Source organism: Lepidothrix coronata, unplaced genomic scaffold (assembly GCF_001604755.1).
Source record: "Lepidothrix coronata isolate B3197 unplaced genomic scaffold, Lepidothrix_coronata-1.0 Scaffold246, whole genome shotgun sequence".
Lineage (NCBI taxonomy): Eukaryota > Metazoa > Chordata > Aves > Passeriformes > Pipridae > Lepidothrix > Lepidothrix coronata.
The window spans coordinates 458,700-475,189 of NW_016690426.1; the positions used below are offsets into that span (position 1 = coordinate 458,700).

Consider the following 16,490-nt stretch of genomic DNA (forward strand, 5'->3'; position numbering starts at 1 on the left):
GAGGGACACTTCACCCCCTCCATTCTACTCCAGGGCTGTCAGTTAAACACCCCCTTCCTTGCTCCTGGACCTGCTCCCGTCCAAAGGGTCGTTTTTAGAATCCCACAGTTCTGTTTGCAAAGAAAAGGACACAGAGAGCTCAGGGCACGCCTGTGGTGCGAGGGTTTCCCAAAAGGTACCTTTAATGTGTTTGCAGCAGCAGCAAGCAGTCAGTGCTAGTTTGGCACCCAGTTAGGTGTGCAGCACTACACATTAGACACCAAGTCATCCCAACCCAACAGCTGATCCAGAGGAATAGAGAGAGTGAACGAAAACAGGACTATGAGCACATAGGAAATCAAGTTATTTGTGTTCTATCACACTTCCAGCTCGGAATATTAGAAAAATAAACTTAAGACAGTTACTACAACACATTTTCAGTGCCAGCTGGCAAGAGTTGAAAACCCATGAGAACCCCCCTCCCCGAGCTGAGGACAAAGATCAGCTCACCCAGAGTAACAAACGGCTGTACAGAAAGCGCTCTGCGTCCTCAAAACACCCAGAGCCAAAGGAATTCTCCCCCCAGGAAGTCTCAGCTGTGGTGTCTCAGAAAGCCTGTGCAGCTCTAAGGTAGGTGGTGCAGACTAACTTACACTATTGCAGCAGAGGCAAAGCTCCCACACGGGTGAGTCCACTGTCCCACTCGCTCTCTATGAACTCCAAGGTTGTCTCTTTGTTCCAATAACCATTGATCTGCCATGTGCATTTCAACAGACAAAATACTCTGCTGAGTATATAAAAACTGTTATAAAAAGGCAATTGTAAAAGATAAGGTATTAGCAGAGGCATGTCAGCTTTTTTTAATAAAAAAAATAGCCATTATATCTATTTAAATAAGGCTTCTTGTTACAGATTGTTCCAGTTACTGAAGGAAACCAAGGCCTGATGAGAAAGAAAAAACAACTATCCCCCCCAAACTTTACCCTTCCTGCCCCGAGAACACACCTACAGGAAGCCATTTCATGTGCAAAGTGACAGAACAAACACTGGGGGAAGCTCCTGAAATGATATGCCCAGTCTAGTTTCTCCTGCTTTATCTTCAAAATCTTGAAAACAAAACCAAAACAAAAGTTCTAAAATACACAAAAACCCCCTTCATCTCAATATTCTTTCCAAAACAAAATATGTACAGCACATTAATATGCAATATGCAAAAGCTCTGTGTTGCTGTTGGCAACGTCTATGCCCTCCCCGCCCCTATTCACAGGTGTACCTCTACTGACACACAATTACATCACTAAGCCTGTTAGTCTGAAAAGGGGATTTAATTTGCTCAGAACTTGTAGATCTTGGTGTAGGGGCTCCACTCGTCGGTCTCCGGGTTGTAGACCTCGAGCGTGTTGAGGAAGTCGTTGCCGTCGAAGCCGCCCACGGCGTAGATGGTGTTGCCCACGGTGGTGATGCCGGCGTTGCTGCGGGCCGTGGTCATGCTGCCCATCATGCGCCACTCGTTGCGCGCGGGGTCGTACATCTCCACGCAGTTCACCGCGTGCGTGCCGTCGAAGCCGCCGCCCACGAACAGCTTGCCTGGCAAAGGGAAGGGCGCAGGGTGGGCGCTGGGTCCCAGCCTCCTCCTGGGAATGCAGACCCAGCCCGAAGGAGGAACCCCAGGGGGTCTGGCAGTGACAAGGTGACCTGCTTTGGCTCTCCTGAGCGTGGCAGCTGAGGGGAACCTGGGTCAGAGCCAGGGCAAAGTCCAAATGCAAACAGGTGCAGCTCTGGAGTGCTTTGAAAAGAGTGAACAGGGAATGCCCCAAAACTCTCTGATTACTTTTCTTTAATCCAAACAAGGTTTGGCCAGGTTCTTACTGTACTGTGTCCTCCCCGAGCAGGAACACAGCTTTGTACTCTACTAACATCACAGCTTAACGTGGAACAGTCACCAAGCACCAGACGCTGCTCAGGCCCTGCAGCAGCAGCCCCTACCAAGAGAGCCCCCTCAGAGCCAGCCCCCTCCCCGGGAGCCCCCGGCAGCCCCGCACCTTCCCGCACGGCCACGCCGGCGCCGCGCCGTGCCACGTTCATGGGCGCCATGAGGGTCCACGTGTTGTTCTCGGGGTTGTAACGCTCCACGCTGTTGAGGCAGTTCCACGACTCGGCTCCCCCGATGATGTACAGGAACCCCCCCAGCTCGCACACGGCCGACTGGTGTCTCCCTGCAAGCAAACACCAGCAACAGCCATGCACCAACATCCCACAGCAGCTCAGAGGTAAAGCTCGCTTTGGTTTGGGTTTTGCTTTGGGGCAGTTTTGCGCTTGCCCTTCTCTCCCCCTCCCTCCTGACTGCACAGTGAACTTACGGATGTTCAGGGGAGCACAGCTTGTCCAGGACTTTGTTACGGGATCAAACACGTCACAGTTCTTCAGTCCCTTTTGGCCATAAGGATCAGAACCACCCACGATGTACAGCTTTCCATTCAGGGCACACACTCCTGTTCACAAGGGACAGAATGGTAAGGAAAGGAGTGAATTTAAAACACCCCAGCCCCCTGTGCTGCAGAGGCCTCACCTGCATTGCAGCGGTTGGTCCTCAGCTCTGGGACAGGAGTCCAGTCGTCGATCTCTGGCTCGTACATCTCTCCACAGCTCAGGTCATCCGAGTGGCCGTTGGATCCCCCCACGACGTAGAGCTGCCCCTGAGTGGAACAACACCCCCCTTTCAGCACTGGAGCGCCCCAGAAGCACGGAGGAAGCCCTCGTGGCGGTCAGCGTGCCCCGTGTGTGCACCCACCATCAGCACTGCCATCTGGAACCGCGCCCTGGGCGTCCTCATGGGCGCGATGAAGGTCCAGGTGTCGCTCTGCGGGTCGTAGCACTCCACCGTGCGCAGGCACTCCTCCCGGTTGTAGCCACCTGGAAGCAAAGGCTCTTGTGGCACCACCGTTTGAGCCCACGTGCTGTGATGCTGAAGAACCCCAGCGGGCGGTGGTGAGGACCCCCCAGCCCCCTGCCCTGACCTGCAGCGATGAGCTTGCCGTGCAGCTCGGCCGTGCCCAGCCCCGAGCGCGCGTACTGCATGGGGGACATGGGCTTCTCCACCACGTTGCTGGGCTGCAGCTCGAAGCTGAGGCTCTTCAGCAGCCGGGGGGTGCTCGAGGGGGAGCTCTGCGGGCTGTTCCGGCCGTGCAGGAAGATCACACACAGCACCCCGTCCAGAACAGCCAGACACAGGTACGTGTTACCTGGCAGCGGGAGACAAGGAGAGACCGCCCAGGTCAGTAAAGTCGTGGGTCACCCCAAGCGAAAGCCAACGAGGGTCTTTTGGTTCTGCTCCTCCCCTTATCTCCTTGGGTTTTTTCTGGTTACTGGTTTTCCAAGTGTTAGAAAAAGTGTTAGTTACTGAAAAATCTGAGTTTTAAGTACTAAAACAGTACTCGAAGAACGTAAGACAGCAACCTAAGGAGGTGCTGGGAGAGGCTCCGCACACACCCAGAGCAAAGAGCTTTGCTAATGAATGAGGGACTGCCTATCTCCTTAGGCTTTTCTGGGTAACTGCTGCACACCTTGGCATTTGGGATGGCCCTGTAGACAAGGAATTGAGGTGTATGTGATCCCAGTTACATTAGAAACATCCCATCAATTACTTGTAAGAAAAAGCACTTCTGCATTCCTCAGAGATGCTGAAGGAAACCCCCAGGGAGCAGGAGGTGGTGGGTACACGATACCAGACACATCTGTTAGACAAGCCCTGCCCCTGTTACTCACTCGAGGTCTTCTCTGAAGCAATGATTTTCCACTCGTGTTTAGGACTCTGAACAGTAGCATTTGGAGAAAGACATCCAGTGGAGCTGCTACTGATCTGCTTGTGATCATTCTCACGTGGTGGCTTCTTCTGCAAAATCAAAAGGCAGCTACAGAAACCTAGCCAGAGACTACACCTCCTGCTCCCTCTGCTTCCCTGAGCTACTCCGTACCTACTGCAGAGCGGCACTTGGAGCACACTTAGCTCCTCCTGCAGAGCACCTCCCTACCCAGCAACAGCCACAAACCACCCTGCACCTTCCTCCTGGGACTGCTCTCATCCTGGGACTGCAGCTCTACACTGCTGGAGTCGGAGCAGGAACCATTTCAAATCCCTGGAAGAGTCTGCCTCACTGACAGCATTTACAAATGCAAGGCAAGAGCTGCATGCAGTGGGACACAACTGAGCTACCAACTAGAAGCCTCTCACAGCTCTGCTCCTGAACTGGAGTTCATTATATAATGCTATTTGGAAGTGAATTAACTATTCTCTTCATTCCCTGAAGACAAATTAATTTCGCCTCAGTTCCTCTCTGTGCTCAGATTAGCTGTTTCTTGGATTTTACTCCCTTGATACTTCCCAGTAACAGGAGATTTCTGCTTCCTTTTCATCTGCAATTAAATTTATACTGTAGCTTACATTATTTCGCTCAGTTAAGAAAACCCTCCAAATTTCCCATTTCAGCCCAGTTGGCTGGGGCGGTTCAGGCTCTTCCTGAAGCCCAGAAGTTGCTGTGCTGTCTGTTCTGCTCAGCAGCAGAGTGTGTGACCACAGTCCCAAGTTTGTGATGCTTGCAGAGTTCCCTGGAGCCTGATCTCCATGGAAACTGTCACAAGACTTCTAAAACACAACACCTAGTGCCGATAAGCTCACACAGAGGAGCTGCACTGCTACACTCAGCTCTCCCTGAACATCAGCTCATTGGTGGGCAGCGTTTTTGGTGTGGCTGAATCTCCATCCAGTTAACCCCCTGCGCTCTTAAACTGCCTCGACCCTAACAGAAAATACAAACTTCTGTAATTCAAAAACTTAAAAGTTACAATTTTTCCAAGACTGGTGTTAGATCTCCCAACTGTTTAGAATGTCTAAAGTCGGTGATTCTTCTTATCGGAAAGGATTTAGAAAAAAGTTGAGGACCCCTGGTCTTATTTCTGAAAATGAACTTTCTGAACCTTCGCCTCCCCACTCCTAAGCATTACAAGGAGTAGTATCCAAAGGTGGAGAAGTCTGTGAAGGCTTATTAAAAACAATTAAGAAAGTGGAAAATTAGCTGGCTTTTCATTTTCCTCTCTTTTCATTTCTAAAATCCATGTTCTGGGGTGGACAGTGTTTTGCTAAAAGTTCCAAGACGTAAACTTTTTGTATCAGCATGTTATAAAATATTACAAGACATCTGCTTCAAATTCAGTGAATTTAAACAAACTTCAGGTGTATAAAACAACTGATAATTTACATCTGTTAGTCCCTCTTTATTCTTTGTGGTTAGCCTCTGTTTTGCTAAGCTGTGTGGTTTTCAGGAGTTGAGAAGGATTATACCTGGTTAGAAATGAAAAAAATGAAAATAATTAAAAACACCCTTTCAAAAAGCACAGGACTGACTTGCACTCAGTCAAAACACCTCTAGATCAGAGAGATCTGGCAGCTGCACTACCAATGCAGCTGAACAAAGGGAACGGACGCTGGCAGCTGAAGGATTAGAACTTGGATCTGGAATCTCTCCCTGGGCCAGAATTTCCCAGCAGCATTCCCCACTGCAAGCCAAGCGGCCCGAGATTCTTTACAGCCTCTGGATAACTCTGTACAAAGCCTCGGTTGACTTCCTACAGCTGAGTGCTCGTCTGCCTCTTCTTTCTTCTAACAGCCAAGATTGATTTTGAAGTCAAACCCAGAGCACTGGGTTTTGCAAAGGCTCAGTCTGCCAAAAAACCAGAGGCTGAGACTGTACCCCTGCCTGCAGCAGCTCTGAAGGAGAGACTTTCTCGTGGCATATTTCTCCATGACAGCTACTGCTGCTTTCTCTGCTGGCACAACACAAGACTTCAGGTGTGCTGTAACCTGCTCCAGTCTAGCTGGGGTTACCTGAGGCTGGCTGCAATTTGTACCTGCACAAACTGAATGTGGTCATCCTCACTGCCATACACCTCAGCCTGTCCATCTAGCAGATTTCCATCAAGCAGCTTGTGATCAGCTGAGTAGTACAGCGTTTGCACCTGCAAAGACAACAACAGAACACCCATGTGGCTGCTGCCCCGGCGCTCCTCAGCTACAGCACATCCCCCCGGCACACCCTGCTCCTCGCTGCGCCCGAGCTCGCCCAGGGGCACCACTAAAAGGAAGCAGATGTCATGGTGGCAATCTTCAAACAGGGGTGGAGGGTCCACACCTTCTCAGCTTGAGAGAGACATCTTCCTTTTCCATAGGCTTCTGCTGCTTGGTTTTCCAGCACAGAAACATTAGACAAGCAAAAGGCACATTAATTTGCAGAGTTACACAAATTCACAGTCTCATGCAAAGCATTTTTCCTTATCCCTGCACACAAGTTTTCTTGCTTGAAAAATACACATATTTATCTCCATCAAAAAACGTCAAGAGAAGCCAACAGTGGACTCTAAAAGAAAGGTATGGGAACGAGGGAAGACAACACGAATTTAAGCTCTGGAGGGAACTGTTGTCCACCACTGAACATCAGATGCAGCTGTTTCAATGAAATGCATCTGAGTTTCAACACGATCAAAGCTTGTTCCAAGAGGAAATACACACTTGAGAACATACGACAGTATCAACATGTACCTTTGCCTATACAAGTGTTTCTGAAGATCTTTCATGCTTGCAAATAACAAACTCGGAAAATTCCGACGTTCCACGAGATTTGGCAAAGCCTGTAGCCAATTAAAAATTTTGCCTCCCCGCTAATTTTTCCATTAACCACTGCCCAGGCTACATCTACTATCAGTATTCATGAGTAAAGCCATTTAACAACACACAACTTTCAAAAGAATGTATCCTGTAAAAGGAGTAATAAACACCATTAAATCATCATCATCGTTCTCTGCCCACAGCGGATTTTCTTAGGAGAACTGGGGCAGGACTGCTGCTTCTGTACGTGTCAATACACTTGAGGGTTCTTCTTGGTTCTTCAGCCTTGGTATCCTAGTTTTGTTAATAAACCTATGGGGAGATAAACCAACGGGGAGGAACAACCATTAGAAGCTTTTACTTACTGTGCATTTACAAGCAAAACCTGCAAGAGGAAAACATCAAGAATCTACGGCAAGTCCTCAGTTACCACCTCCCCAAACCTACAGCGAGATACACGCCACTCTGAGGGCACTATACAGCAACAGGGAGCAAAAAGGGAAAGCAGAAGACCAGACTGAACAGTTCATTCAGCTCACCTGAACACCCCCCCAGTTTCTCAGCTTAGGGGTACCTACAGTAAAATTTAAATTCTTTAGGGTCATAGTTCAAAAAGTGAAAAAAATTTAAAAAAATTAAAAAGTAAAAAGGGATCATCCTTCATAATGGCTTTTTCGTTTAAAAAAAATAAATGTTGAATCCCATTTTCTTGAAGACTAACCTCTTCCATGAGATCTTCCAGGCTGTCTCCGTTCTCCCAGATGCTGCGCTGTACCCAGTTGATTACCTTTGTGTACAATTTGCCATTGCTGGGTAGGCCAACATTGTCTTCCAGCATTATTTCAAGCTTGAAGGAGAAGAGGAAAGCCTGATTACTCCCTAGGAATTACCCTGGTACGTGCAGCGTGCTGTACTTGACACAGTCAGCATTACTCTCACTTTACCTCGGAGGAGCTGCCCAGGCTCTGGAACTAAGCAGAGTGTTTAAGCACAACCACAGCTACCTTCTGCACTTGGAAAGGACGACAGTGTGTCCTCTCCACAGTTAAGGTTCAGAGCATATGAATATTACACAGATCCATAACTGTCGCTCTGTTGGCAGAAGTCAATACACCAAGTTTTCCTTCCCCCAAAAAGGAAGCCATCCTTGCTGGTTGCTCTTCAGAAATCCTGTCCCAGAAGGAATTCTACAAAGCCAAACTAACCTTTAGCCGTGGGAGTTTGAGAAATTCCTCCTGTTCTGAAATCTGTACAAGGTGTTCCTGTATGTAGCCATCGATCTTGTTCAACAAACGGGAGTCTCCCATGGAACTGGCAAAGTTCCGGTAGGAGATGCAGCTCTGCACATCCATCTTGGACAGCAAATAGTCACCACAGACCTGGGAAGGGAAAAGCTGCATCTTAGTTCACAAGGAGACAAGGTTTTTATGCATTTAAATGATCCACCCCAACATACAGCAACAGCTGTTTTGTGCCTGCAGGACAGTGACTGTCTGCCGTCGTCCCCATGCCAGAGCTGGAAAGGACACGTTGCCTTCCATAGGAATATGCAAATTTAAATGAAAAAGTCAGATGCATTTGGAAGTTGCTGACACGACACTGGCCCCCTGCTTTTCTACAGAACACCCATTACAACCTCCTTAGTCAGGTGAGGTGAATCCCTATCCCTTGGAAAAGTTATCCCCCTCCGTGGCATCAAGCACTACCAACTTTATATTCAGGAGGGTGTGGATTATTCTTTTTTCCAGGTTCAATTGTGTCCCCAACACAAGCAAGCACAGCACTGCTCCCACAGACCCCAAGGTGAGCAACCAGCCAGGACTCCAAGCTGTTTTCCTCACGCAGGTGCACAAACTCCAACCGTGAGTTCAGAGACCCCCTCAGCACAAACACAACTCATGTGGGAGCAGCGCTCACTGCTGGCACCTGGTCACTGCAGCGCCAAGGGACACCTGCAGAAGCTTCACACCGACACACAGGCATCACCTTCTGCCTCACTAACACCAAAAAGCACAATGCTGTCAGCTTGGGAAGGCAGAAAGGACTTCCAGAGGAGCTGAGAACTGTACCTGCTTAACCCTCTCCATCTTCAACCTCTTTGCTGCAGAGTATACATCTTTAACCAGCTCTTTGTCAGCTTTCAACCTATTAAAGACAGAAATTTATCTTTGTTATCATTTTGATCTTCCAAACCAAAGCTTACTCTCTCTGCTTTCTGTGAAAACCACTTACTGAGCAGTGTAGGCATAATTCAACAGAACTTCCACAGCCTCTGGATTGAGATCATCGAACTTCACGTGGGACACTCCGTGGCAGTCACTGTCAGTGTTGAAGATTTCAAACAGGTAGGGGCTGCAGCAGGCCAGCACAGCTCGGTGTGCCAGCATCTCGTGGCCACACACCTGCAGTCAGAACACAAACAGAAAGCTCACATGCTGGTGAGGAATTTTTGGAATTACATCTGTATTTTGATAGTATAAAGGGAAAGCCACAGTTCAAGTGGATCCCACAGATCAAATCGGTTTTTCCAATCAATAGTCTCTGTCTGGAAAACAATGTCAGCATCACTCCTCTCAAAGCACATCTGATTTATTTTTTTGCAGTGTACATTTTTCAGGAAAACTGGCCTCTGAAATGCCCTCTCTCCCGAGCAGTGAGGCACACAGAGCCCTCAGGGGACAGGACACGGGTACCTGGAGGCGGACGTCGCAGAACTGGCCGCTCTTCCGTAAGGCATTGAGTTTGGCAACGGAGGACTCGATGAAGTTCTCATCTTCAAACATCAAATATCCATTGGGAATCATTTTGGTGATGGCTTGGCTGCAAGGAAAAGGCATAAAGGTTATGGACACAATGTCATGCTTCGGTGCAGGAGGACTATTAACACCCTGTTTGCAAACAGACATTCAGGGAGGATAAAGGGGTTCATGATTTTCACAGACCAAGGCCACAGCTCTTAATTCACATCACAGGAGGTACCAGGTTCAGAACTACACCCTGAACCTGTGCCAGCTCCATGGGAGCAAGCTGGAAGTCCCTGGATTACACAAGAAGCTTCACTCCCCTCTATAAAGATCTTATTTGGGACATTTATCACCAGCTCTCATTATTCATCACCACTTTCCACTCACTATCACACTGGTCAGCTGCATTTTTTGCACAGCTACATTGAAAAATAAGAATTTAAAGTAACTGGTGAAGTAGAATAGAAATATTTTTTGTTTAATTTTATGAGTAATGACTCAGTATTTTAGAGCAGCTGGAACTCGTGAAACAACATTATGACCAACAAAACGACCACGGATTTTAAGTCATCTTGAAGCTAAAACAACCTCCCCTGAAGATCTTACCCATGTATAAACACATCACCTCAGGAGAACTGGTCCAAGGCAGGAAAAATAACTTCAGGAAACTAACTTTTTGATCTGGAAGCTATTTTGTAGCTCTTTCAATTGATTCACTTTTAGTTATGCACTTACAGGAAAAGCCCACTTTCCAAATAGGAAGCTAATTAAGAATACTAAAATATTACCCTGATGTCACCTAATGAATTAAAAATAGTAATTAAAAAAAAAATCAAATTTGTAACTTTGAGCTACTAACACACACAAAAGTACAGTTTCTCAAAAATTGCAGAGGAAAGTATATGTGGGATACTACTAATGTCACCAGCAACAATTTGTATTTCCATCTAAGGTGTAAGAAAATTCTGAAGATCAGAGTAAATGAGAAAAACCCAAAACAGAAAAAGTGGAGAGCAAAAATCAGTAGCAGAAATAGCAAAGCCCCCCCCAAATAATTCTGGTATTAATCCATTTATTTTCACTTACCACTGCAAGCATTTGACCCTAAACTGGCAACAGTACTCTTAATTACAAAGATCATTATCCATTTATCGTGTTTAATTAAAAAAGGACAGCAAGGGTTAAAATCTGCAGCATTTCAGCTAAAGTATTAACTACTGTACACACAGTTAGTGGTATCAACTCACCTAACAAATATATGACTGTAAATTTAAAATAGTCCAATGGTATCGCTGTGTTAGAACAGAGCACTTGAGTTTCCGTGCTCTGGGGAGATGTTTGTTGAAATGCAGAAGCAGCTGCAATATGGATTCCAAAACTATCAGGCTTGAAGATGATGTAATAATGTCCTTATGAGCTATAGACATGAATTTCTTCTGTGATAATCATTCATCATAACCTGCAACAAAGGAGAAGTTATCAAGTAAGGGCAACAGATAGTGCTACCCTGTATTTCAGATAAAACTTCCACGCTGTGTCAAAGTACAAGTTCCTGACCCAAACAAACAAGCTCACAAACAAGGTGTTCTTCACAAAAAGCAAACAGCCTGAAAAATTCCACATTGACACCAACACATTCTCATGCCTAATGAGAGATCAACCACACCACTTGTTAAACCCCCAAAGACAAGCAAAGGGCTAAATTAGTGCTTAGAGAAAAAGTGAGAAGATCTGAATCCCATTTTCAAACAATTCCTTACCAGCTCTGCCCTTCAGCACATCCTATCCCAGACCATTACTGCTTGCACCAGTAAGTAACTTGCAAGTAACACAACAAAAATACTATTGTAAAATATAATTTTAAAGAAGACCCCGATCCACAAGCCTCCTACCTTTGGCTTTTTCTGTGCTCATCTACTTATAGCCTTCTTCTACCGAATGCCTAAAATTGTCTGACGATGGATTAAGGACATGTCTGAAATGACTGGGCATGTCTCCAGTCTCTGGTACTTCCAAAAGGATTTATGAAGTCAGAGACCACTATCTGGATGACAGCTTTCCCTGGTGAAAAGTCTGTGAACAGAATCAGCCGGGTTCTGGTCGAGCTCTGCGCTGGGATTCCACCTTCTTGTGGGCTCTTTATGCCGGGATTTTCGGGGAGGGCACACGAGGAGGAGGAGCAGCAGCAGGGAGGGAACAGGCAACAAACACCCACTCTGGAACTTTCCATGACCCTGATGCCACCTCAGGAAAACCTCGAGCACTCCAGCTCCAAAACTCTCCTCATATCTACACAGTAAATGCCACATCGGGAATCGGGTTTCCTAAAAAAAGTTGCCCCCGTTGCAGGGAAGAGCCCCGGTGCCCCGGTGCTGCCACCCGGGTGTCCCCGGGCAGGAGCTGCGTGTCCCTGGTCCCTCGGCAGAGCAGCAGCTCCAGCGGGAGGCTGATTCCCGGCAGCGGCAGGGGGCATTATCCCGCCGTATCCCAGCTCCACGGCACACCGCTCCCAGCCCCGCGGCCCTGCAGACAACACTCCGGGCAGGAAGAATTAACTGTCATTAAGTTTGGCTGCTGGAACGGGTACACCCCCTCCTCCAAGGAAGGAACACCTGCTCCAGAGCTCCATCCAGCTGGAATGGAGAACCCTGGAACGCTGGGAGGACCCTGGGACTACAACCTTCTACTTTAAGGTCAGCCTGCTGTTCTAGGAAAAGAAATCTCAAAGATTAAAGGTGTATTCTTTTTATAATCCTACAGGCAAGTTCTGAAATTGAAACCAAGCTCTATTTACCAAATATTTAATTAAGCGTTTGGCAGTCAACACTTCTCATGTGGGCACAACTGCCATAATCACTGCAGGTTTCAAAGTGATCCAAACTTCTCAGAACAGAGCCTGACTCCCCAAAGATTCACCTCAACCAAAACACTTCCAGTTACAGGACAGCCAGTCAAACAATTCCAAACGAATCTCAGCACCGGCCTCGCTCAGTTTACATCTCTGCGCACGTTTTGTCACATTCTGCTGTAGCATATCAACTTTATTTCAAGTGTTATACCACTGTTCTTGTGACCTTGAAGACCTAAAAAGGCCATCCCAAATAATTCTGGGTTGCAATGGAAGATTTGTCTCTCGCAGTCCTCTGTGCGTGACATCAAACCCACACGTACACATTGGTGCACCTCAAAGCATTGTCCAATTTGAATATCTGAGAATGTCTTAATTATTGCCACAGAGTTTCAGTGCTGGTTTGTGTGTCATGGCTAATATTATTACTCAAAATAGCATTAAACAGCATGAGCAGATTCATTACTTTCCACATTCTTTTTGGTTTGGTGTACTACTGCTAAAACAAAAGCCAAACTATCAGCCAAAATCCACTGAAAAGCCAAGAATGCTGCATTTTCTGCATTAAAGGTTATAAACAGGTACTGCAAACAACCTCTTCCTACAAATTATTTTAAAAATCTAAATCACTTTCTCATTACCTTTCTCCCCCTTGCTTATACTCCCTTCTAGCTCACCACAGGCAAGAACCATGTGTGGCTTTTTTTCACAGTTTTCCGGGATTTTGAATTTGTTTGAAGCCAAGTGTGATGTTCCCAGATCATTGCCACTCAGGAAAATCCTGGTGCCTCTGAAGACTTTTCAAGCTCCACCCAAATGCACTTCTTTAAACACTTTGAAGCTACAAAACTGGCATCCCGGAATGGGAACAACACGTTCCACTTGAGAAAACTCTTACTTGAGAGCTCCCTGCACTTACTTTTTAAATGAAGCAAAGAAAAGAAACCAGAGTGATGTGTGAACTCTGGATTTCTGTTCTAGTTAATCCTGAGGTTGGACAGTGGTGACAGCCCTTCGATCAAGAGCCGATCACGCTGTGCTGCCCAACGCTCACGTGGTGTGTTCCCACGTCACGGCTGTTCCCAAGCACGGGAATGCCAGGACTCAAATGTCTGCCCAGCTGCTCCACTCAAACACAACTGTGCTGGAATAACTGTGGTTCCTGAACACTTCACGTGGGGCACAGGCTGAGATTCTCCTCTGCTGCATGTGTGTACCACTGGGCCATGAGAGAGTCACGGCTCGTAACACACTCGGAGATAAACTGGCTGCACGCACTGGCTTCCAGAAGGGAAACTTCCTCCTCTTAAATTCATCTTTCCATTTCACTGTATGTACATTTAAAGGTGCATTTAAGAAGACTCACCTAAATAACCATGATACTAAGTCTTCTCATCCTTCACTAAACTATCCTCTTATATATCTTGTAAATGCTGCTGGAATATGATTAGCTCAGTTACAAGAGCAAATAAATGTAATAATTAATACACTTTAAATTCCTAATTGCATTCAGCATTTTGAATCTGCACAACCCAATGTTTTATTAAAACAGTTGTTCGCTGCAGAAAATATTCCAGCATTTAAAAAACCTTCCCCAAGATTATTACTGGAGCATCTCAAACCCTTTACCATGCCCTAGGACTCCCCTGCAGAGCCACCTGTAGGACCTGTGATCTCTGGTGAGGCACCAAGACAAGCTCCAGAGGCAAAAGTCACCTTGCCCATGACCCAACAACACAGGGAGTATCTCTTTCACCTCTCACCTTTAATACAGTCCACTTTCCATGTGCTGTATTTCACTGGAAAGGCAGACAAAGCCCTTGCTCTGTGCCAAGTTTGCACAAACTTTTTTGTCACATTAAGGTATTACCTCTTCAACTCACAAGTGAAGCACTACCTTGGGAGAAAGTCAATACCTGTTGAAATAATGATGGACACTCAACTGACACTTGTTGGGACAATGAAACAAAAAAGGAATGTAACACCTCTGTAGGTGCTTTCTGGCTTGTCACAGCCCAGCTCAGAAGAAATGTAGGTCACACCTACAACTGTTCACAGTCCATTACCTGTATCAGAAGATAAAACCAGACGTCCTCAAAACATTTCTTTCAGAGATCAGCACTTATTTATGATACAAACACACTATCTTTTCATGTCTGAGTTTGCACTGGTCCACGTCACGGACCAAGACACGTATTAACATACTTTACACCACTAAACAGGCTCGACTTCTTTACACCAGGGGTTTAAAGTAAGACTCAAGATTCACAACAATTTGTTTTGCTTATTCACTTCTCAGCTGATTTCCACTGAAGATTTAGTCTCACTGATAACTATGACTTGTAGACAAAATTGCTCTATTTTGCTGCAAATCAACCTCAGTTGTGCTCCCACCCCAGCAATGAGGAGAGAGGGAGGGAATATTTGCTGTCCCTGGGTAAGAACTGAACGGGAAGGATGGAGTACTGTGGACCTTTTCCAAAATCTCTGACATGCGGCCCCAGAGATGCAATACTTGGACTGTCCTCTATGGAGAGCAAGCCTGGAGAGCTCTTCCAAACACACATTATGCATGCACACTTTAAAAATTTATAAGCAGCAGGCTTTCTGCTTGACTGTTACTGCTGTTCCAGCGACAAGCTTCAGCTCTGACACCTCAGCTGCCCATTTAGCACTCGCTTCCAGGACTGGCCTCCCACGCCTCCGAGTCCCAGCACTGTTCATTAGTCCCCTTTCCACACTGCTCCTGCCTTTCCTCCCCTTTCTCACGTAGTCTTTATCTACATCTCTTTTTTCAGCTTCTGCCTCACATCCACTCTACTAAAATCTGAGCTCTTTCCTCCCCCCTCCCTCCCTCCTCATGGGTTTCTTTTTTCCACTAATAGACACTTCCCACAGTTCTCTAAACATCTGTCACACAACCAAATTAGTGGGGTTTGTTTGTGTGTCCTCCTGGTCTCCCACCCCCCCATTCTGGGTAGTTTTTGCCTTTCTTACCATCTCCTGCTCCTTATGAACTCAAGCTGAGGAAAACAAAATCAGACCTATTTACAGCAGCTTCCTAACCGGAAAGTATTCCCTCGCTGTTGCACCCTGTGCTCAGGAGTCAGGCCTGTGGCTAAAAAATCCACTTTCTAAAATTAAACCAATCTCACCATTGAAGCACCACATCCTGCTTGGCTTCTTATTTTGCAGCTCCCTGACAGAAGAGAATAAATGTGGTGTCTACACACCCATCACTGGAAACAACAACAAAAAAATCCTCCCTTCACAAACCACACAAATAAAGAGTGACATGAGGCTGTGTTTCCATTACTCCACCACCACTCATCTCCTTAGGAGTAACTCTGCCTCTCACTTTGTCAACATTCCTCTATCCTCCATAAAAACCATAACCAATCCATCCAGGTTTTACTGTCCATGGGAATTCCGGGTGAGGGAACAGTGAGGGTGCCAATGCGAAGGTATTTTCTAATGCAAAGGCATTTTCTACCTTGAAGCGCCTCTGAAGAATTCCACAAAGCTGCTGGAAACTGGTGCACACCGGCAGAAAATACTGTACTTCTGCCCACCCACCCCCCCGAAACAAACAAAAACCCAACAAACCCCGTGGTCATTCATCCTCACCAGCTTTCCCCAGAAGCACTAACGTGGGCTGACAGCCCACATCTGGCTGTATTATCCCCCAGTTCCTAGAGCGGGTACAGATGACAGAAAGGGTCGTGACATTGGCAACCAGCTGTCAGCACACGTTGTTCACCCCTATTTCCTGCAAAGCCCGGGACTTCCGCGGTCTTTTCCCCCCAGTTACTGCCGAGGGTTCAGGGAGGTGGCGCTGGGGGAGGCAACGCTGCCCTTGGCCCCGCAGCCCCGCAGAGCGCGGGGAGCCCCGGCCGGGGTCACACCACAGCCCCGCTGCCCCCACAGGCACCGAGCGGCCTCCCGCCCTCCAGGCCGTGCCCACACGGCAACTCCGCGGCCCGAGGAGACGGGCCCCGAGCACCAACAAAGAGCGGCGGGGCCGCAGCGCCTCCGGCTCCCTCAGCGCGGGGCGCCCGCCCGGGGCCGCCGCCCCGCCCGCTCCCCGGCGCCGAACAAAGAGCGGCCGCACGGCCCCGCCGCCCCCCGCCCGCCCTACCTGGTGCCTCTGAGCGCAGACGGCGCTGAACATATTGGGAGCCTCCGGAGTGCGGGGGAAGCCGGTTGCAGGGGCAGCCCCGGCCCGCCGGGAACAGGGAGCGAAGGGCGCGGAGGGCGCGGC

At 47.6% G+C, this 16,490-nt stretch overlaps 1 protein-coding gene across 2 annotated transcripts; it reads right to left on the minus strand.

Annotated features, from left to right (window-relative positions):
* Positions 1-151: 151 nt before the first annotated feature.
* On the minus strand, positions 152-16,480 carry IVNS1ABP (influenza virus NS1A binding protein). Of its 2 annotated transcripts, none has more exons than XM_017834945.1 (15): positions 16,368-16,480; positions 10,629-10,840; positions 9,331-9,457; positions 8,870-9,039; positions 8,707-8,782; positions 7,843-8,016; positions 7,359-7,484; positions 5,884-5,991; positions 3,745-3,871; positions 2,997-3,221; positions 2,771-2,892; positions 2,549-2,675; positions 2,340-2,471; positions 2,022-2,195; positions 152-1,566 (listed from the first exon to the last, which is right to left on the minus strand). In XM_017834945.1, the coding sequence occupies exons 3-15, from the start codon at positions 9,439-9,441 to the stop codon at positions 1,313-1,315; spliced, it is 1,926 nt and encodes a 641-aa protein (XP_017690434.1). In that variant the 5' UTR covers positions 9,442-9,457; positions 10,629-10,840; positions 16,368-16,480; the 3' UTR covers positions 152-1,312. The 2 variants fall into 2 exon arrangements, with proteins under 2 accessions (XP_017690434.1, XP_017690433.1); XM_017834944.1 differs by lacking the exon at positions 16,368-16,480 and adding an exon at positions 11,274-11,507.
* Between the last annotated feature and the right edge of the window lie 10 nt (positions 16,481-16,490).

What these genes read in the sequence shown, in the direction of transcription:
- IVNS1ABP (XM_017834945.1), bottom strand. Translation starts at nt 9,441, where the DNA reads ATGATTCCCAATGGATATTTGATGTTTGAAGATGAGAACTTCATCGAG. An exon ending in TCTGCGACGTCCGCCTCCAG is followed by an intron (nt 9,040 to 9,330) that starts GTACCCGTGTCC and finishes TTCTGACTGCAG; the next exon opens with GTGTGTGGCCACGAGATGCT. An exon ending in CGGCGTGGCCGTGCGGGAAG is followed by an intron (nt 1,567 to 2,021) that starts GTGCGGGGCTGC and finishes TCCCTTTGCCAG; the next exon opens with GCAAGCTGTTCGTGGGCGGC.